The sequence below is a fragment of the Microtus pennsylvanicus genome, chromosome 11 (assembly GCF_037038515.1).
Source record: "Microtus pennsylvanicus isolate mMicPen1 chromosome 11, mMicPen1.hap1, whole genome shotgun sequence".
Classification (NCBI taxonomy): domain Eukaryota; kingdom Metazoa; phylum Chordata; class Mammalia; order Rodentia; family Cricetidae; genus Microtus; species Microtus pennsylvanicus.
This window is the reverse complement of record NC_134589.1, coordinates 72,499,203-72,517,839: the sequence shown is the minus strand read 5'-3', so window position 1 is coordinate 72,517,839 and position 18,637 is coordinate 72,499,203. Positions and strand designations below refer to the sequence as shown.

Here is an 18,637-nt window from a genome sequence, read left to right as displayed (position 1 = left end):
TCTTCACCCATAGTTGAAACAGTCTCTTGTTTTTGAGATAGGATTTCTCTGTGTAGCCCTGGTTGTCCTAGAATTCACTCTGTATGTAGCCCTGGCTGGCCTGCGTCTGCTTCCCTAGTGTTTGGATTAAAAGTGTGCACCACCACCACCAAGCTTGTAATTTTACTATTAAAATGTCTGTCTGTCTATCTATCTATCTATCTATCGATCTATCTATCTATCTATCTACCTACCTACCTACCTATCTATCTGAGACTAGGTCTCTCTACACAGCCCTGCCTGTCCTGGAACTCACTATGCAGACCAGGCTGGCCTCAGAGATGAGATCTTTCTGTCTCTACCTTCTGAGTGCCAGGATTAAAGGCATATGCCACCATGTTCAGTGTAAGATGTTTTTTAAATTAAATTGATCTGTGCAGGGGCTGGAGAGATGGCTCAGTGGTTAAGAGTACTGGCTGCTCTTCCAGAGGTCCTGAGTTCAATTCCCAGCAACCACATGGTGGCTCACAGCCATCTGTAATGAGATCTGGGGCCCTCTTCCGGCGTGCAGGCATACATGGAGGCAGAATGTTGTATGCATAATAAATAAATCTTAAAAAAATTTATCTGTACAGATAAGGAATGAAAAGTGCCATACACAGCACAGTCCACTTATATCTTTACATCTCTTTATGCACAGCTGTGGTGTGAATGAGAATGGCTCTCACATTCTCATACGTTTGGATACTTGATCCCCACTTGGTGGAACTGTTTGGGAAGGATTAGGAGGTGTGGCCTTGTTGGGGGTGATGTGTCACCGGGAACAGACTTTGAAGTTTCAAAAACCTAGGCCTTCCCAGTTAGCTCTTTGCCTCCTGCTTGAGGATCAAGACGTATGAATGCCTTTCTGTTTCTCTCACCCTGCCTTTGCTCTGCCATCACAGACTGCAAGTCTCTGAAACCCTAAGTCCAAGTCAATGCTTTCTTCTCTAAGGTGCTTTGTTCATGAGGTTTTGTCCCAATCATAGAAGAGTAACTAATGGGCCAGGCACAGTGGCACATGCTTTAAATCTCCATACCAGGGAGGCAGAGGCATGAGTTTGAGACCAGCCTGGTCTACACATCAGGTTCCAGGACAGCCAGGTCTACATGATGAGATCCTGTCTTGAAAAGCAAAACAAAGAAAGAAGGAAAGAAAGAAAGCATAATTAACAATTTATTTTTTCTTGAAAGTTAAGTACAAACCTGATTGCTCCATTATGCTTCCTACAGATTTTACAGACTAGGTCTTCCTGGGGCAATTTTGTTTTAAAATGCTGAATTAGACCAAGTCAAACAAAGAGAACTATGTTTCTATAGTAGACAGAACCTGGTGTTTCCCTGGTTTTGAATTAGAACCTTTCGATGACTCCATATCTGGCTAAGAAACAAGGCTGAGGCCTTCCTCAATGACCCACTGCCGTCTGACCACCCCTCTTTCCTCTCCAACTCTGACGTCAGCCTTGGCCTCTAACAGAAGGCAAAGCCTTTTCTTCCCCCAGGCCCGGGTGTTTACTGCTGTTTCCTACGGAAGCCTTTAAGCGTGTGACCCTGCAGCTGCCCTGCACTCTTATCCTATCCAGGAGTTGGCCCTCACCAGAGGCAAACCCTACAGGCCACTCTAACTGGCTTTTCACCTTGAAACTGTGGGAACATTTCAAGGTTTTATTTACATGTTTATTTAAGCTTTTCTCTGTGTGACAGTCCTGGTTGCCCTGGAACTGACTTGGTAGACCAGGCTGGCCTTGAACTCACTGAGATCTACCTGCCTCTGCCTCCCGAGTGCTGGGGTTAAAGTTGTGTGCCACTACACCCAGCATCAAGATTTGTTTTTATTTGTGTGTGTGTGTGTGTGTCTGCAAGAGTGCACACCGCCTGTGTGAATGCCCACAGAAGTCAGCAGGTAGTGTTGGAGCCCCTAGAATTATACGTGAACCAGCTGCTGTGGGTGCTGGGAACAGACCTCAGGTCCTTTGGGAAAGCAGCAAGTTTCCTATCCACAGATCCATCTACCTCGCTCCTAAAATAATGAGTTATAAACCTCATTTCCTTTTGTATCACCCAATCTCCGGTATTTTGTTCTAATACCAGGAAATAGACTAAAAGATTGTCCTTGAGAAGATCAGTCTTCACCGCTCAAGGGCCAACACCATCTCCTGGCAATCTCCTTGAACCCTCATCACACATTTGAAAGAGATATCCTTAGCAAATTCTCCTCAAATGGTCCAGTGTGAAGTCCATTGACACTATTACTCTCTTGCCATGACACTGATTCATGTAAACCAGAGTTCCCTCTTAAGATATATATTTTTTATTTTTTGTTTTTTCTAGACAGGGTTTCTCTGTGTAATAGTCCTGGCTGTCCTGGAACTCACTCTGTAGACCAGGCTGGCCTTGAACTCACGGAGACCTGCCCGCCTCTCCCTCACGTATTACCTAAGTGCTGGGATTAAAGGTGTGCACCACCACCATTACCACCACCACCACTCAGAAAGATAATGCTTTTAGGGAACTGGCAGAGAATGTGTGGAAGGCAAGCACCTTGCTTTAAGAATGCTGTCTGGAATGCTGTCCCCAGCACCACACAGAATCCAGAGAACAATTGCTACCACATTCTCCACCTGCTTCTAGACTTGAATTAGGTGTTCTCTGTACCAGATGAGTCCTTAGCAACAGGGGTATCTAAGGAAAGGAAGGAGAGTGAGAATAAAAAGGCATTCATGTAAAGAAATTGATTTTACTGTTTTAGAAGAAAATTGATTCAGACACACATCACTGGACAAGTGGAAACAAATTTTCTAAATTCCAAACCTAAGAACCATGGTCGATGATTTTTTTTTTTAACAATTTGTTCCTGCACCACAGTGGAACAATGCATTAGAATTGAGGCAAAGGAGATGTGTGATTCTTGAACTCCTCTCAAAGGATCTAAAACTCTAATAGAAAGTGTTGTTCTATTGATGTGGGAGTCTCCTCTGTGTGCTGTGATTAGCATTAATGAATAAAGAAACTGCCTTGGCTTGTTGATAGGACAGAACTTAGGTAGGTGGGGAAGACGGAACTGAGTGCTGGGAGGAAGAAAGGCGGAGTCAGGGAGACTCCATGGATCCACAGCTGGAGGTAGATGTGCCAAATCTTTGCTGGTAAGCCACTGCCACATGGCGGTATGCAGATGAATAGAAATGGGTTAAATTAAGATGTAAGAGTTAGCCAATAAGAAGCTAGAGCTAGTGGGCCAAGCAGTGATTTAATTAATACAGTTTCTGTGTGATTATTTTGGTTCTGGGCAGCCGGGACGAATTAGCGGTTCCTTTCAAAATTCGAGCTCTTGATTTCTAGTGGGTTCTAGGTGCTACCCAAGGCAGTCTCGCTTCCATGGGAGAAGGGTGTCAGACCACTCCCTACATTAGATTTGAGGAGGGCTGATGGAGTCTTTCAGGATTTTTTCCAGGATGGTCTTGGTGTCCTGGGCAACTAACAGAAGTACACGTTTGTATTTCATGCGTCTGAAACAGCGGACACAGCAACGGACACAGCAACCTAAGCACAGGAGACATTTAAGAACGCGGAAGAATCCATTCACAAACGCACAAGTCATCAGTCTCAGTCTCCAGTCCCCTCTGCGGAGGGTGTACAGAGTTTGGGACTTCATGTCGGCCTTGTACTCTTGGACTACTGTCCCCATACTCTGGGCTACCTGCTCAAGCGATTCATCGTGAACACCAAATTTGAGTCGGTATGCTTTCAGACACTCTCTCATATCTTCATCATCCCTGACACTAAGAGGATGCTCTGAACATCCCTCATCTATTCTCTCTCTCAAGGAGGCCACTCTAGCATCAATGATCTTCTCAAAGGTGCTAGACAGAGTGCTTAAGGGCCCATGGCATCTGATGTTGGAGAGATCTTTATGCAGTGTGTCCCTAAGCATTGGGAAGTCATATAGTAAAGGGTCTAGACTGGATACCAGGAATATGGGTGGTACATTCACTCTCTCCTTCTGGAGTTCCTTCTGAATATTCACCCGGATATTCTGTATGAGCTGGGTCTCTGAATGGGCATGTGGCCTGAGGTCCCTGTCCAGCTTGGTCCAGACAATATAGAATCTCTTTCCCATCTCCTGGATGACTTTGGCAAGATTTACATGGTTCGAGCTGAACTGCTCAGAGGCGATGATGATGAATATGTCATACATGCTGAATTCCATCTCTTCCCTATAGTTATCTATGGTTTGGGCTGTGGCCCCCAAGCCAGGCAGGTCCCACAGTATCACACTGGGAAAGTGGGATGAGGAGTACTTAGCCCGTGTCTGGGTGGTCCTCACCACCCCAGTGGGAGCTGAGTCATCTTCCTCATGGCCAATGATTCGGAGTGCATTGATGAAAGAAGACATGCCATTGCCCGAGTTCCCAGTCACCGTGATGTGCACTGGCATTTGGGACAATGTTTCCACGGTCTGCTTGATCCCACGGGCCACGTCCAGCAGTTTCCCTTCTTTCAAGGCCCTGTCAAGGGTCCTATTGAGTTCATGTAAAATGCTGTCCCCTGCCTGATATGACCTGGCAAAGGACGACTTCAGTGGAGCATAAGGAGTCTCTGCCATGTTGGGGAGTAGTGGCTCAACCTGGAGAAGTAGAAGAGTTGTGGAGTTAGATATTGGGGTGTAGGAATCAATGGACTTCATATCACAGCCTCGGGGTTTCAGAGCCACAACCAGAGAAGTAGCAAAGACATTTCATTTACATTCGTAGGGGTGCAATCTCCCAAGGGTGTGCAGGAGGATGGTTGGGTAGCTGCTGTGTCAAGGGCAGGATGGGAGAGGTTAGTCAGATCAGCCAGCAGGAACACAGGTCAGTCTAAATAAACAAGGCAGAACAGGCAACAGAAAGAGCTTGGGCCAGCTCTCCTCACTGAGCCGTGTGCTGGCGAGGACCCGCAAACCCTCTGTATAATTTCATTATTCCTTTCTAAAAAGTACCCTCTGCCTTTTCCTTTTTTCAAATGATATTTTTATTGGGGGATCAAATTTTTCTAGTAAATGCTCATGTCCCATCGACTTCAACGGATGAATCGAAACAATTTCTAATAGCCTGCCACTGACGTTTTGGTCAGTATTTATGTTTGTACATTTCTGTGCATGACTGCAGGTAGTGTTATTATTATTGGAGGTACTCAGGTGGATGTGTGAAAGCAGATTTTTCTTGTTGGCTGATCCCTTGCAGTGAAATTGAAGCATTCAGTGGGACTGGTCCAGGACTGAGAAAAGAACCAGTTGGGTTCACCAAGTGGATTCTACACAAGCTTACAGCACACAAGCTGCCCCTTACTGATAGACAGATAGACTATGCTATCCCTTCTTAAAGTTCAACCTTCTCCGGCACACGCTTTTAATCTCAGCACTCGGGAGGCAGAGGCAGGTGGATCTTTGTGAGTTCAAAGCAAGCCTGGTCTACAGGACAAGTTCCAGAACAGTCAGGACTCTTTCACAGAGAAACCCTGTCTCGAAAAACCAAAGGAAAAAAAAGTTCAACTTTCCTCTTGTGCAGGATTATAAATAAAAAAAATTCCACCACTCAGGGCTAGTGAGATGGCTTAGCAGCTAAGGGCACTTGCTGCTTAATCTGATGATCTGAGAACAATCCCAGGAACCCACATGATGGAGAGAGAACTGACTCCTGAAAATTGTCCTCCAACCACCCCCACATGCATGCCTGAGCATATGTACACACACACACACACACACACACACACACACACACACACACACACAGAGAGAGAGAGTAATAAGTTAAAACAATTCTAAAATCCAAGGCCTTCTTTTTAGAAACAGAGCCTTTCTGTTGCATTAGGAGCACCCAATGGGACATCTGGAGACCTGTTTTGTCCTTATTGAGGGGGGAGGTTTCCCTATAAGACCCTGCTATGTATCAGTAGGGCACATTCATGACTATGATAGATCGCACAGTGCAGTTTCTCACCTTCCATAATCTCCTTGGGCTTGGGCACCGCCTTCACTTATACCTCTCCTAGGATAGCATCTGAATATAATCCACCTCTGTTCCCCATAGCTTTGGGACTTGGATTCATCCTCTACAGAAGGAATCGGGCCAAGTGACCCTTCTGTGTTTGAGGTGCTCAGCTCCTTGTAACATGGACACACTCCTGGAACTCCAGTTTCTGCCCCGAGCACCAGAAAAGAATGCTACCCACCTCCCAGGGTTTTTGTGATGATTTCATGACAAGCTCCGCGTGGTGCTCTCTGCACACCTGTTGGTCTCTTGGTGAGGCTCTCTGGTTTTACTAGGGTCTCCGAGGAAGCCGTTCCTCGGGTTCTTCCTCCACTCTTCGACTTTAACCACACAGCAAGAAGGTTTTTTGTCTGTGAGTCTGTGTTGGGTCCTTCGAATGCCTTATCTCACTTAATAGTCCTCAAACCCTATTAGATAAGTGATACTCATTATTGTTGATTGTGGGTGAAGAATCAGAGAATTATGAATAAATTGTCTTTTTTGAGACTGGGTCTTGCCAGTCAAATTTATGATCCTCCTGTCTCAGTCTCTCTAGTGTTGAGATTACAGGAGAATATCACCAAGTCTAAGAATCAGTCTTGAATGACACACAGAGTAAAAGGAATCGACAGGTTGACCCTGGCAAGTGACACCACGTTTCTGTAGGCATAGTGAGGACAAATCCCACCTAATAGAGGATTTGATGCATGCTGAGGGGTTTCCCTTGGGAACTCCAGTCTACCCACTGCCACCAATTGTATTTACACCTTATATGGGCACACATTTTATGATTCTGGAAACCAATGTGTCTGTCCCTCTTTGACGTTTACCCTAAAACTGAATTGCAGTGATAAAGGAAATTCTCCCAGTGTCTCCAATGACTCAGAGCTTGCTGGGGGTGGGGGGGTTACACTCAGCGAGAGACCAAGATGCTTCATCAAATGATGCTAAAGGTGCCCAGAGTGCAGTGGGAGGGAGGCTATGGGGAAGGTTGCTGGCACATATCCCTCCTGCACAGAGGCTGCAAGCCCTTCAAGCCAGTGACAACGGAGACTACCCAGAGTCTTCCTGCAGCAGACTCCTTCTCCAGCAGAGTGCTCCTGCAGCAGTGCCTCTGCCAGACCTGAGGTGATGTGGCTCAGCCAGGGTGCTGCTTCCTGCTTCAGAGTGTCAAGGTGTCCGGAGCTGGGTATAGAGGCACCATGATAGGCTGGTATACTCTGAGGCAAAGTTGGCTAGAAGCCAGGGGAATGAAGCCTGACAAAATCCAGGAGCAGAGAACATTCTGCAGTGGTGTGTGGAGACGGGGGAACAGAGGAAAGCTGTGTGACATTTAGTAAGGTCTTGTCCTCAAGGCAACTCTTCCCTCCTTGGCTGTTGTGGCCAAGGTCTAGTTCTGTGTCTGCTTCGCTTTACTGTGAGTTTTACTCGCCAGGGTAGAAGATGAGCGTAGACCACGCTCTTCTCAGGGCTGTTTATGTGACTGTGACTAGAGATGGGGACTTCCTGCACCTGCACACCCTGTACCGGACCCTATGGGAGCCGGCGCAGGTCACGGCTGCACACAGGATCCAGTAACTCTCAAGAGGGTTGGATCCTGCCTCACTCCATATATTATAAGCAGACTTGAAAAGGCATGGGTAGCTATATTAAGCTACAAGTTTCTTTTCTTTCTTTTTTTTTTTTTTTTTTGGTTTTTTCGAGATAGGGTTTCCCTGTGGTTTTGGAGCCTGTCCTGGAACTAGCTCTTGTAGACTAGGCTGGCCTCGAACTCACAGAGATCCGCCTGCCTCTGCCTCCCAAGTGCTGGGATTAAAGGCGTGCCCCACCACCGCCTGGCTAAGCTACAAGTTTCTTTGGGGAGCCACTTGGGAGAGTGCTGTCGCAGGTAGCTGTGGGGTACCATAGTTCAGAACACTGACCCAGTATTTGCAAAGAGCCCATAGAATTCTTTTTGGGATTCATGTGTCCTCCCACTTCCTCTTTTTGAGACTCTTTCCTAGCTTACACCCCTATTTCACCTTCTCTGTACAAGGTTGAAGGTGCCCACAGAAGATTGTAGATCCCTATGACTTCTGGAGGGAGCTTAACAAATAGTTCCAACCAGAGAGGGGAGCTGTGCCTGGGAAGGAGAAGCAGACCCTGTGAGCAGTGTCTTTGGGGTCTCCCACAGACACAGAACTAAGAGCACGCTCACACACGTGTACACAGATGCATGCTCATAAAAGTGGTAGTTGCCACACGGTTCACCCTGGCACTGTTTCCTTCCACCTTAGTTCATTGAACTGAGTTTTACTATTTTCTACTCCAATTAATTAACTTGAAAACATGCATATTATAGCACACTCCATAAATTTCGTGGCTTACCTGATGCAAAATGAAGCCAAACTACAAGTGGGGCTTTTTTTTTTTTTCTGTGTAGGGCTCTGTGTAGTTCGCGTATCATAGCTGTTATAAATCTCCACGAGAGACTCATGGAGATGTGGGGACCAGAACACACTAGTAACAAAGCTAAAATCAAGGATTCTGGTGAACTGATAGCCCTGTGTGTGCTGAAATCCTCATCTATTCCTTATTCAATCACCATTAGGGAAGACCGAGAGAAAAGTCAAGAAGTTTATTTATCTCTGAGAGTGTGATATACTTCCTCAAGGTGAATGGGGACAGTACTGAGCCTGGCATGCTCTGGGAAGATGGTGTTTGAAAAGTTAGTTAATTTATACATGGATGAGCCACTACAATGCATATAAAACATTTGGATGGAGTCAGGCAAAGAGGTCACTAAGCTACCTTATATTCAAAACCCACCCTGAGGTCCAGACAAGGAGCAAACCCTTCTTTTCATATTTTTCATGTATCTTAGGTATTGCCTGTGGTTCATTCTGATCGTGGGAATTTATTCTTGTGGAGAGACAAAGAGGTACCATCTTAGACTCTAAGAGAATATGGGTTGGCACACTCAGCCCTCCTTCTTCAAATTTAGCCACCGTTTGAAGACCCACAGGCCAGGAATATACAGGTGAGCTAGATAGACCTTTGCCTCCATGCTGGTTTGATCAGCAGAGATATGTAGTACTATGTGGTACTAAAGACAGTCAGAGAGAGGCCCTGCTGTGCCGAGCGGAAATAGGCCAGACCTCAAGGTCCCGGTGGCCTGGTGTCCCAGTTCTGCTACTCTCTCTCTCTTTCTTTTTTAAAGTGCTTTATTTTTTATTTAAATGCAAAAGTTTTGTTTTTCATTTTTCATACCATCACAGTAACCCCTCCCTCCCTTCTTCCTACTGTTCCCTCTCCTCCCCTCCCTAACTCTCATCCACTCCTGAGAGAGAGTAAAGCCTCCCATGGGAGTCAACAACATAATCACAGTTCTCCTTGTCATAGCATAAGGATGGAAGCTGCAGGAGATTGGGGCGACCAAGCTGAACTTAGAGGCTTTTACTTACAGGCTCCAGAGGAGGGATTGCGTGGGATCCAGATGTTAGGGCCTCCCTGGAGTGCTACTCCTTAAAAAAACGTTTGTCCTCCAGCAGAAGTTAACTGAAATCCAGACCCGGGATATTCAGAGATGAGATGCAGAGGTCTGGAGTCCTTCCAAGAGACCAGCTAGGAAGAGTAGGAGCTGGCTGATCGCGTGGATTGTCTTTCTGCCTCTGGTCTCTATGCAGACCTTGCTTTTTGCCCTGCTTTTGCTAGATCTGAGTGTTGATGCCAAGACGGGACAGGGAGGGGATTCCAGTGAGAGTAGGTTTCGGTTTCAGATTCCTGGAAACAGCTGGTTTAAAGGATAAGGCAGGGCAAGCTACAGAGTATTTTTCAGAGAGGGGGCTGTGCTTATCTGAGTTCAATAAATGTGGGAATGCGGGTGGGGATAGGAGAGGGGGATGGTTTGCCAAATCTGCTTAGGGAACTTAACAGCTAGTTCAGGGTCAGAGCATCCTATGCCTGGCTCTGCTACATCTTTATAGGAGCACTAACTGGGCAATGTTAACCTTCAGACTTAGAAACACTGACTCCTCAGGTGATTGGAGACATGGGTGGCCACCTTGTTCTGTGTGATTGTTTTCCCTGTTTGCTGGCTCACTTGATTATCCCCAGGGAGTGGGGCATCCGGCCCTGGTCCGTGCAGTGTTTGAGTGGGAAGAGGATCTGAGCTGGGAGGGGCCAGATTTCATTTTCCTACAATTCAAGAGTTAGCTTAGTAGAGTTGCACACCTGAGCAAAAGCAGGCATTGGAGACTTTGACCCTGGCCTAGAAACACTGACCCCCATGTGATGTTGTCATGAAGAAAAACAGACATGTTTTCTGGCAACCGGCAACAGACCCAGTGACAAAGGGAGGAGGTGAGAGGAGCCACGTTGCTTTCAGAGGGTAAGAGCAGCTCTGTCATCCCCTTTGCTGCTTTTCTGTACCCACTGGCAAGTTCTTGCCGCACAACTGAGTAAAGAGGAGCAGGGGTGTGTATGCAAGCAGAACTGAGCCTGCTTCATACTCTCTGTGGAGGGAGACAGGCTGGGTGGGGAGGAATAAGGAGGCTCACACAGGCCCTTTCCAGGGCCCTGAACACAACTTCTGCCCACTTGCAGGCTCACTATTGCCCAGGGGTTTGCGCAATTGTAATTTAATCCCTTGGTCACAAAGAGCCCTCTCGGTCACCCCTCCAGATGACCGGTAATGTGATCCTGTATTGGCGATGGTAGCTTTCTCTTTCTCCTTCCCGGAAAAGACTGAGTTGCTGAGAAAGGGACTTAGGATGGGTGCCTTTCACATTCCTGCTGCTGTTTAACGAACTGGAACTGGAGGTTTTGAGTGAAAGCCAGAAGGTGTCCCTGCTGTTTGCTTCTAAGTCCTGTGCCTCTAGGCAGAGCCTGGGGAGAAACCACTCAAGTCTCTGGCTGATTTCCACCTCCGTCTTTAGAGACTGGTGGGGGCTGTCGGTCTGTCCTGCTTTCTTTATGTGAATTCACAAGAATAAATAGGAGCAGGTCTCAGGGTAGGACAGGAAGATCAGGAAGAGAGCATCTGGAACCTTCTCTACAAATGAGCCAGAACTCCAACCCAGGCAGTGTTTCCCTGGACCCCAGAGTCAATCCTCTCATGCTCTTGCTGTTGGGGAGGAACTAAGGCTGGGCACAGCAGGGTTCGTTACGATTGGGCCTCAGGGAAAGGTTCCTCACAGTAGGATGCTGTAATGGCTGGACGCAGTGTGTGGACACAGAGGGTAATCAGAGCACAGGCAGCCTGTCCTTGAAAGTGCCACTTTCAGAGGACCTTTGGGTGGGATGGTCTGGAGTTAGACCTCCCTGAGGAGGCAAGGCTGAGGGTTAACCTCAGGTGGTCACCTGGTTAGAAGCTGTGTGTGAACTGGGCCACGGGGACACATGCAGAATCTAATCAGTTGAGAGACAGAGGTAAGGAGAGTTTGAGTTGCAGACCAACTTGTGTTATAGTAGCAAGTTCCAGAGCAGCTTCAGCTTCCTAGAGAGACTTTTGAAAGAATTTAGAAAAAATCACATAAACAAAAAAAAAAAGGGAAGGTGTATATTTCAGTCACCTTGCTATGCAAGGAATGTAGTTCAATGACTCTGTCACCCTCTTCTTCACTTTGTGTGTGTGTGTCCTTCTGGGTGGAAGATTTATTAGGAGAAGTCTTAGCATGGTGGAGGCTATAGGAGAGCTCAGGCCCACAAGGCAGATCAGAGGGCTCCTTTGAAGAGGTTCAGGAGAAGAAGGAGGTTCCATGCCACACGATGGTTGAACAGTCCATAGTGCATGCCCTTGTCGAGCTCTCTGATTCCTGGAAAGCTGCAATGTAAGGGGTGCCTTATATTTTGGGGAAGGAACGAGTGACTTTGAGTATGCGTGGGAAGTGGAGGAAGGACCTCATTTAGCTACTGGGTACCCCTCATATGGGATATGCTGCTGATAGCCCTGATACCTTGGAGTCTGGTGGGCTGGGCTTCCCTGTACACAGTATGAGGGTGGAGGGAGACAGATAGGTCTGACCTGAGAAAGTCTGGTTTGGATTCTAAGTGGTGTGTGTGTGGTGTGGTGTGGTGTGGCGTGGTCTGTCTGTCTGGCTGGCTGGGAGGAGCTGAGGCAGCATTTCTTGTGTAACCCTGATTGTCCTGGAACTCGCTCTGTAGACCAGGCTGGCCTCAAACTCAGTGATTTGCCTGCCTCTGCCTCCTCAAGTGCTGGGATTAAAGGCGTGCACCACCACCTCCTGGCAAGATTTCTTTTTAACGATTAATTTGTTTTATGTATATGAATGTTTTGATGGTATGTGTATCACACTGTGTGAGCCTGGTGCCTGCAGAGGCCAGAAGAGAGGGCCCAATCCCCTGGAACCAGAGTTAAGGGCACTTGTGAGCCACCATATGGGTGCTGAAAACTAAACCTGGGGTCTTTTGCAAGAATAGAAGAGTGCTCTTTTTGAGAAATGCTTTGAGATAGAATCTCACTGTGGTCCTCTTTGGCCTGGAACTCTCAGTCAGTAGACCACGCTGGCCTTGAATCCCCAAAGATCCACCTGTATCTGCCTCCTGAGTGCTGGAACTAAAGGCATGAGCTACCATGAGTTACATCTGAGTTACTCAAGCTCCAGCTTCAATAGGCGTTCACTCTGATTAATCATTAATGCATTAATGAAAGGGAGGGTAGAGGACTATAAAATACACAGCACAGGCATTTCTCTGTTTATCTGACACTCAAGTGGCTGTGGGAACTGCCTCTCTCTGACACTTTTCCCCTTTCGTTCAACAGTGCCATCCTGGTACTGTTCCTTCATCCCCACACCAGGTTACACCTCACAGAAAGATTCATGCTGACTCACCCTGGATGAGCAGGGTTTTGTACATGGCTGGGTGACCTGTCAATCACAATCTCACACCTATCACACATGGAGGCATGCCCATGTACAAACAGACATGCACGAATCCATATGCACATGAATACACACACACACACACACACACACACACACACAACTTGCAACCACAGAGCCTTGTACCCACTTTTGTTACAGGCTTAGTTCTCCTCTAATTTGCACTGTGACTAAAGAAAGGGCCCTAGTATTTCTGTCAGGGGTATTATAGGTGCCTTAGCTCCAAGATCAGCAAATTTAGTTTCTCATGGACCTTGATATTATTATTACTATTATTATTTTATCATTATTATTTTGTTTTTAGAGACAGGGTTTCTCTGTGTAGTCCCAGCTGTCCTGGAACTCACTTTATAGACCAGGCTGGCCTCAAACTCAGAGATCCACCTGCATCACCTCCCGAGTGCTAGGATTAAAGGTGTGTGCCCCCACAGCCTGGCGGTCCAGCACCCTCACAGAAGGCTTGTCTACAGCCGCATGGAGGGGGCTCTGAGAGAAAGGGCTTTCCTGGTCTCCCGCTCTCACTGAGCTGGGGACCCATGCTACTCTTCCCCTCCCTCCCTCCCTCCCTCCCTCCCTCCCTCCCTCCCTCCCTCCCTCCCTCCCTCCCACAAAGCATCCAAGGATGTAATCAATCTATCACACGCTGTCCTGATTAGCGCTCCAGTTACCGTGAAGTCACGCCTCAGTTCTTCGGCATACAGAACTGCACTTTGACTCCCACACGGAAAGCAAGGCATTTACAGTTGGGGATCAGAAAGGAGGTTACCTCGTCTGCAGTTGCCCCTCTTGGCCGTGGCCTCATACTGGATACTGGACTCAGTGGGCTCAGGAGGTGTGTGCTGAGGAATCTGTGAAGTGTCTTAGCGCCCTGACCACACTTTGGAGGAGGTGGTTCCTCTCAGCTCTTCCTGGTGTAACTCAGGTGAGATGGAGCAGCCTTTCTTTAGTCTTCTTTTCAAACTCTCTTTTATTTGCCTTTGCTCCCTTAGCGTTTATCATTCACGTCACGTCGTCTGTCTCCGCAGATCGTCTTGAATTTCCAAAGTAATTGCCTTTGCATTCTCTGAAGGGACAGAAAGTGGGATTATTTTCTCATGTAATATTTTGGTTTCCTAATAATGAACTCATTTTGCCCTGGCTCACATATTTCACATAAAACATTTCTCTCTTAGGGCTAACCAGTCTTCTCTGAGGACGAGACTCCTGAAGGATCATCTAGCCTCAAATGATCAGCTCTAAACACTTATACGTACAACACTAAATGGACTCAGCATTTTTGTTTGTGTGTTTGTGTTTGTGTGTGTTTGGGTGTGGTGTATGCATGTATGTGCATAGCAATAAATAAAGAAAAAGAGGCTATGAGTTTTAGAAGAAGTGGAGAAGTTGGGGGAAAGGGAGGTATGAAAGTGATGTAAACAGAATGTTCATTTATGGAAGTCTTGAAAAATGTTAAATTAAAAAAGGACAAAGCACACAAGAAAAAGTTGTCTTTCCCTAAGTAGCCTCTAGGTGTCACTGCGGTCCAGTTTTCGTTCCCTCTGGCAGCACGGTTTACCCATTTGAGAACTATGGGCAGGGATGGTGATAAGGGGTGATGGTCAGGAGGCCACAGACCCAATTATGTGACATTTCTGGAGCGATGTGAACAGTCATCTCCCCCCCCCCCAGGTAGAGCAAAGCCATTTCCTCCAAGCCTGTCTTAGCCAACCACCAAACATTTGGGGGTCATTTGCAGAAACCTGGGTGACTGCGGGCAGTGGCCTCACTGGGAAGCCCACTCACTAGGGGTGATGACTCACGAACCCTGCATTGGGTGAAGGCAGCTCTACTGTAGAAAGCCTCCCCTCCGCAGCAAGCGTTTGCTGCTTCTATCACCTTGGTGGAGGGACCAATATATATGCTTGTTTTGAGCATTTATTTTTGTTTTGTTTTGTTTTTGTTTTTGAGATAGGGTTTCTCTGTGTAACCACCCTGACTGTCCTGGAACTCGCTTTGTAGATCAGGCTGACCTTGAACTCACAGAGGTCCTTCTGCCTCTGCCTCCCTCATGCTGGGATTCAAGGCTTGTGTCACAACCACCAGGTCAAATATCTGGTTTTATTCTGCATTTGTCCATTAGGAGGAATAGTGAGCTAAAACTAGTGTGTTGATTTACTCCAGAAGGACTTGATCTGCTTCCTCATGATCGACCATGTCCGTGGCGCACAGGGCATGCACGGAAAACTGGAAAAAAGAAAATTTGGGAAGTTCCCACTGCATTCACGTAATGTGCAGAGAGACGAGCCTGTGCCTGACTGCGGAGCTGGCTTCTCGATGCAGATAAAATACCTGAGCTGAGTCAAACTGGAAGGGTGCGCAGACAGCGCTGTCTTTCAACCCTAGCTTGAGATTCCCCTTCCATTAGAGGTGGGTGAGGGGCTCATGAGTTCCTTTTTTTTTCAGGGTCTACATGAATGTGTCTTTATTAAAGGATATTCTAAAAGAAAAATTGGTCTTCACCGGAAGAAAAACAGTTAGAAGGGAGGCTCAGAGTTAACAGCGTAGTGGGCGGTTCTCCCAGTGACTGTGTTGTAATATCTGTTTCATATCAAATTACCCACCAAACCGCAGCCTTAAATAACCGACCTTTGATACTTTGCGTATTTTCTGAGGGTCAGTAATCAGAGAGAAGCTTAGCTGAGCAGGTCTGGCTCAGGCCATTTGAAGAGGTTGCAGCCAGGCTCCCCATCCAGGTAGAGGCCATGGGAGGCCAGACCACCTGCTTCCAAGCTTACTTACTTGGTAGTTTATGGCAGGCAAATCCTAGTCGGCTTTGAGACCAAGAACCTTATTTCTTTGTTACTTGGGCCTCTCTTCAGGGGTGCCTAAGTGTCCTTAATAGGTCCAACACAAGGTTCTGGATGGCCGCCGTTCCTGTCACTGAGTGTGATCAAAGTGTGATCAAATAGTACAAATCCTGATATCCATTTCATATGTTTTTTAAACTAGCAACTATTATACAGAAATGGAATATACATCAAGAAATCACTATATAGGGGCTGGTGAGGTGGCTCAGAAGTTAAGAGTACTGGCTGTTCTTCCAGAGGTTTTAAGTTCAACTCCCGCTTATGAGTTCTTATACTTACAGGGTAACCAAGGTATTGCCTATGGGTGGTTCTGACAGTGGGGTTTAACCCTCTGAAGAAAATGAGGAAGTTACACTAGAGATTCCCTTAGACCTGTGGAGCATATTGTACTCTGTTCCCCCCAAACTTGAACCCCATCAGAAGACCCAGGAAGTGACCGTAGCCAGATAGAAGGGATATTTACCTCCTCACTGCTGTGTTGGAGGAGCTTAAGCAGGTAAAAGAATACGCTAATTGGTACAGAAGACCATCACAAGGTGGAGAGCTGGCAAAGAGGCTAAAGGCACTGGTTTCTCTTGCCCAGCACCAGGTTCAATTCCCAGCACCCACATGTCGCCTCACAGCCTACTTTGATTCCCATTCCCTCTGTGGGCACAAGACTTGCATGTGGTGCACATATATACATGCAGGCAAAGCACTCATACACAAGAAATGACTACATTAATCTTTAAAAAGAAGAGCACCAGAGGGGCCCTGTTGTGAACTCCTGCGTGGAATAAACCAGACCTCCAGCTCTCCTGTCCTGGTGCCAGGGATTGAATTTCATGTCACCCCACGAACAGGGTTGTAATGGTGAATCTTTCTGTCATTTTATTGGCTTTTACATTATGCAGAGAGCAAACTTCTGGTTGCATCTGTGGTTGTATTTCTAGGGAGGTTTGGTGGCAGTAGAAGACCCACTCTGACTGTGGGGGGCACCATTTCCTGTTCTCAGGGCAGGGACAGAACGAATAACCACCATCGGCATTTGTTGCTCTCTGTTTCCTGACTGCAGACGTGATGTGACCAACTGTCGCATCCTCCTGCTTTCCTATCTTGGTGCCACCCCGGGCTGTGTGCTGGTTTGGATGATAGTGGCTCCCACAGGCTCCTAAAATAGTTGGCAGGATGTTTGAGAAGGATTAGAAGGTGTGGCCTTGTTGGAAAGTCAAGTCCCTGGGAGTGGGCTCTGAGGTTTCAAAAGTCTATAGCAACTTTAGCTTTCCCTGCTGGCTTCTAGGGGATATAAGCCCCCAATCAAACGCTTTCTTTTTTGAGTTGCCTTGGTCATGGTGTTTTATCAGAGCAATAGAAAACTCACTAAGACAGATGGTAGCTCCTTATAAACCACAAACAAAAACAAACTCTTGTTTTTAAGTTCTCTTTGTCACAGAAACGGATAAGAAAACAACAGAAACTTCTACTTACCTTCTACTGAAGTGACTGTGGCCAGATGCGGCTTTCCCCCTGAAGAGTCACCTCTCTCTCTCTCTCTCTCTCTCTCTCTCTCTCTCTCTCTCTCTCTCTCTGTGTGTGTGTGTGTGTGTGTGTGTGTGTGTGTAAGGAAGTAGTTTGAGCTCGGGAGGAGGAGCTGAGAGTGCTCTGATCTCTGACCGACCTGGATTTCTTTCCAGATCCCGTCCACCACAAGCCCCTGTTTTTCCGTTCTGCAGTTTCTTCCCCTGGGTTCTTTGTGCCTGAGCTCTTATGGGATGAGGCCTGCAGTGAGGGCTGGTTTGGTTCCTATTTTTGGACACTGCGTATTCAGCCAGTTCCTTAACCTTCTCAGAGGGGCGGAGCCTAACTCCAGGCTTTGCATATTCTGCCCAGAGAGGATCACAGTTCGGTCGACGGGTCAGGCTTTTTCTGGGTTTGTGTAGAACCCATCTCCCCAGGACAATATTAATCCCGGAGCTGCCCCTCGAATGACTGCACACCTCACCCCGCCTGCTCCCTGGCAAGCCTCCTTTCTTCTCATCTGCTTCCTCTACTTCACCATCTTCACAGGAGAGACAATTTCATCCAGAAAGAGAAGTGGTCTCTGGTCAGTATGCAGGAGGCTGAGAGGAAAGGGGCACTCAGCTGGGGTAGGAGGGGGAGCTCAGTTTCCTAAGAGCTCAGAACCGTTCGGTGAATGGTTGACTTCTGGATGGAGCCGGGAACTGGATTCACCTTGTCAAAGCAGCACTAACACTCGTGTTCTTCCCAAGATGGAGGTGAGAAGGACTGGGGGATTCTAGGAAAAGCAGGTGCAGGGCACAGGAGCCACGCTTCCTTCAGAAGGCCAGGGCAGCTCTGTGATGGCCTCTGCTGTTTGGTAATTACGGGATGTTCTCTCTGCAAATCTGAGTACAGAGAAGCAGGGGTTGAGCACAGAGCTGAGCCTGTGTCTTAGGCTGGAAGGAGACAGGCTGGGCAGGACAGGAGCTGGGTGTCTCATGCAACACCATTGGCCAGAGCCTTGCTCTGGAGCCCTGAGCACAAATCCTGCCCATCACACTGCCGGATCTCCTCTCTCTTGTGTTGCAATGTCACCCCCGTCTCTCTGTGCCTGACTTCCTCCCACCCAAGCAGGAAGGGGCTCAGGGTCTGCACAGGCACCTCCACGGCAGAATCAGAGTTGTCATTGTGACTTCCCTTGGTACCCAGCAGTGGCTCCACCTCCCCCCTTTTTTTCTCCCTTTCCTCTGTCTGCCTTTCCTCTGTCTGTCTTTGTTACTGTCTGTCTATCTTGGATCTTTGAGTCAAAATCTCAGTTCCTTTCCCTGGCATCCTGGAACTCTATGTATATATAACCTTAAGTCATCCAGGGAATTGCAGTGTTTGTTCCTTGACTTCAACA

The 18,637-nt window shown here is 47.3% G+C and overlaps 1 protein-coding gene across 5 annotated transcripts; it reads right to left on the bottom strand.

Moving 5' to 3' along the window:
- Positions 1 to 2,741: 2,741 nt before the first annotated feature.
- On the bottom strand, positions 2,742 to 17,555 carry LOC142860916 (immunity-related GTPase family M protein 1-like). 5 transcript variants are annotated; one of them, XM_075992833.1, is made up of 4 exons: positions 17,224 to 17,555; positions 13,677 to 13,973; positions 6,229 to 6,454; positions 2,742 to 4,642 (listed from the first exon to the last, which is right to left on the bottom strand). In XM_075992833.1, exons 3-4 carry the CDS (start codon positions 6,253 to 6,255, stop codon positions 3,425 to 3,427), a joined length of 1,245 nt encoding a protein of 414 aa, XP_075848948.1. In that variant the 5' UTR covers positions 6,256 to 6,454; positions 13,677 to 13,973; positions 17,224 to 17,555; the 3' UTR covers positions 2,742 to 3,424. The 5 variants fall into 5 exon arrangements, with proteins under 5 accessions (XP_075848948.1, XP_075848945.1, XP_075848946.1 ...); XM_075992830.1 differs by lacking the exon at positions 6,229 to 6,454 and having other exon boundaries at positions 17,224 to 17,554; XM_075992831.1 differs by lacking the exon at positions 6,229 to 6,454 and having other exon boundaries at positions 17,414 to 17,554.
- Positions 17,556 to 18,637: the final 1,082 nt, after the last annotated feature.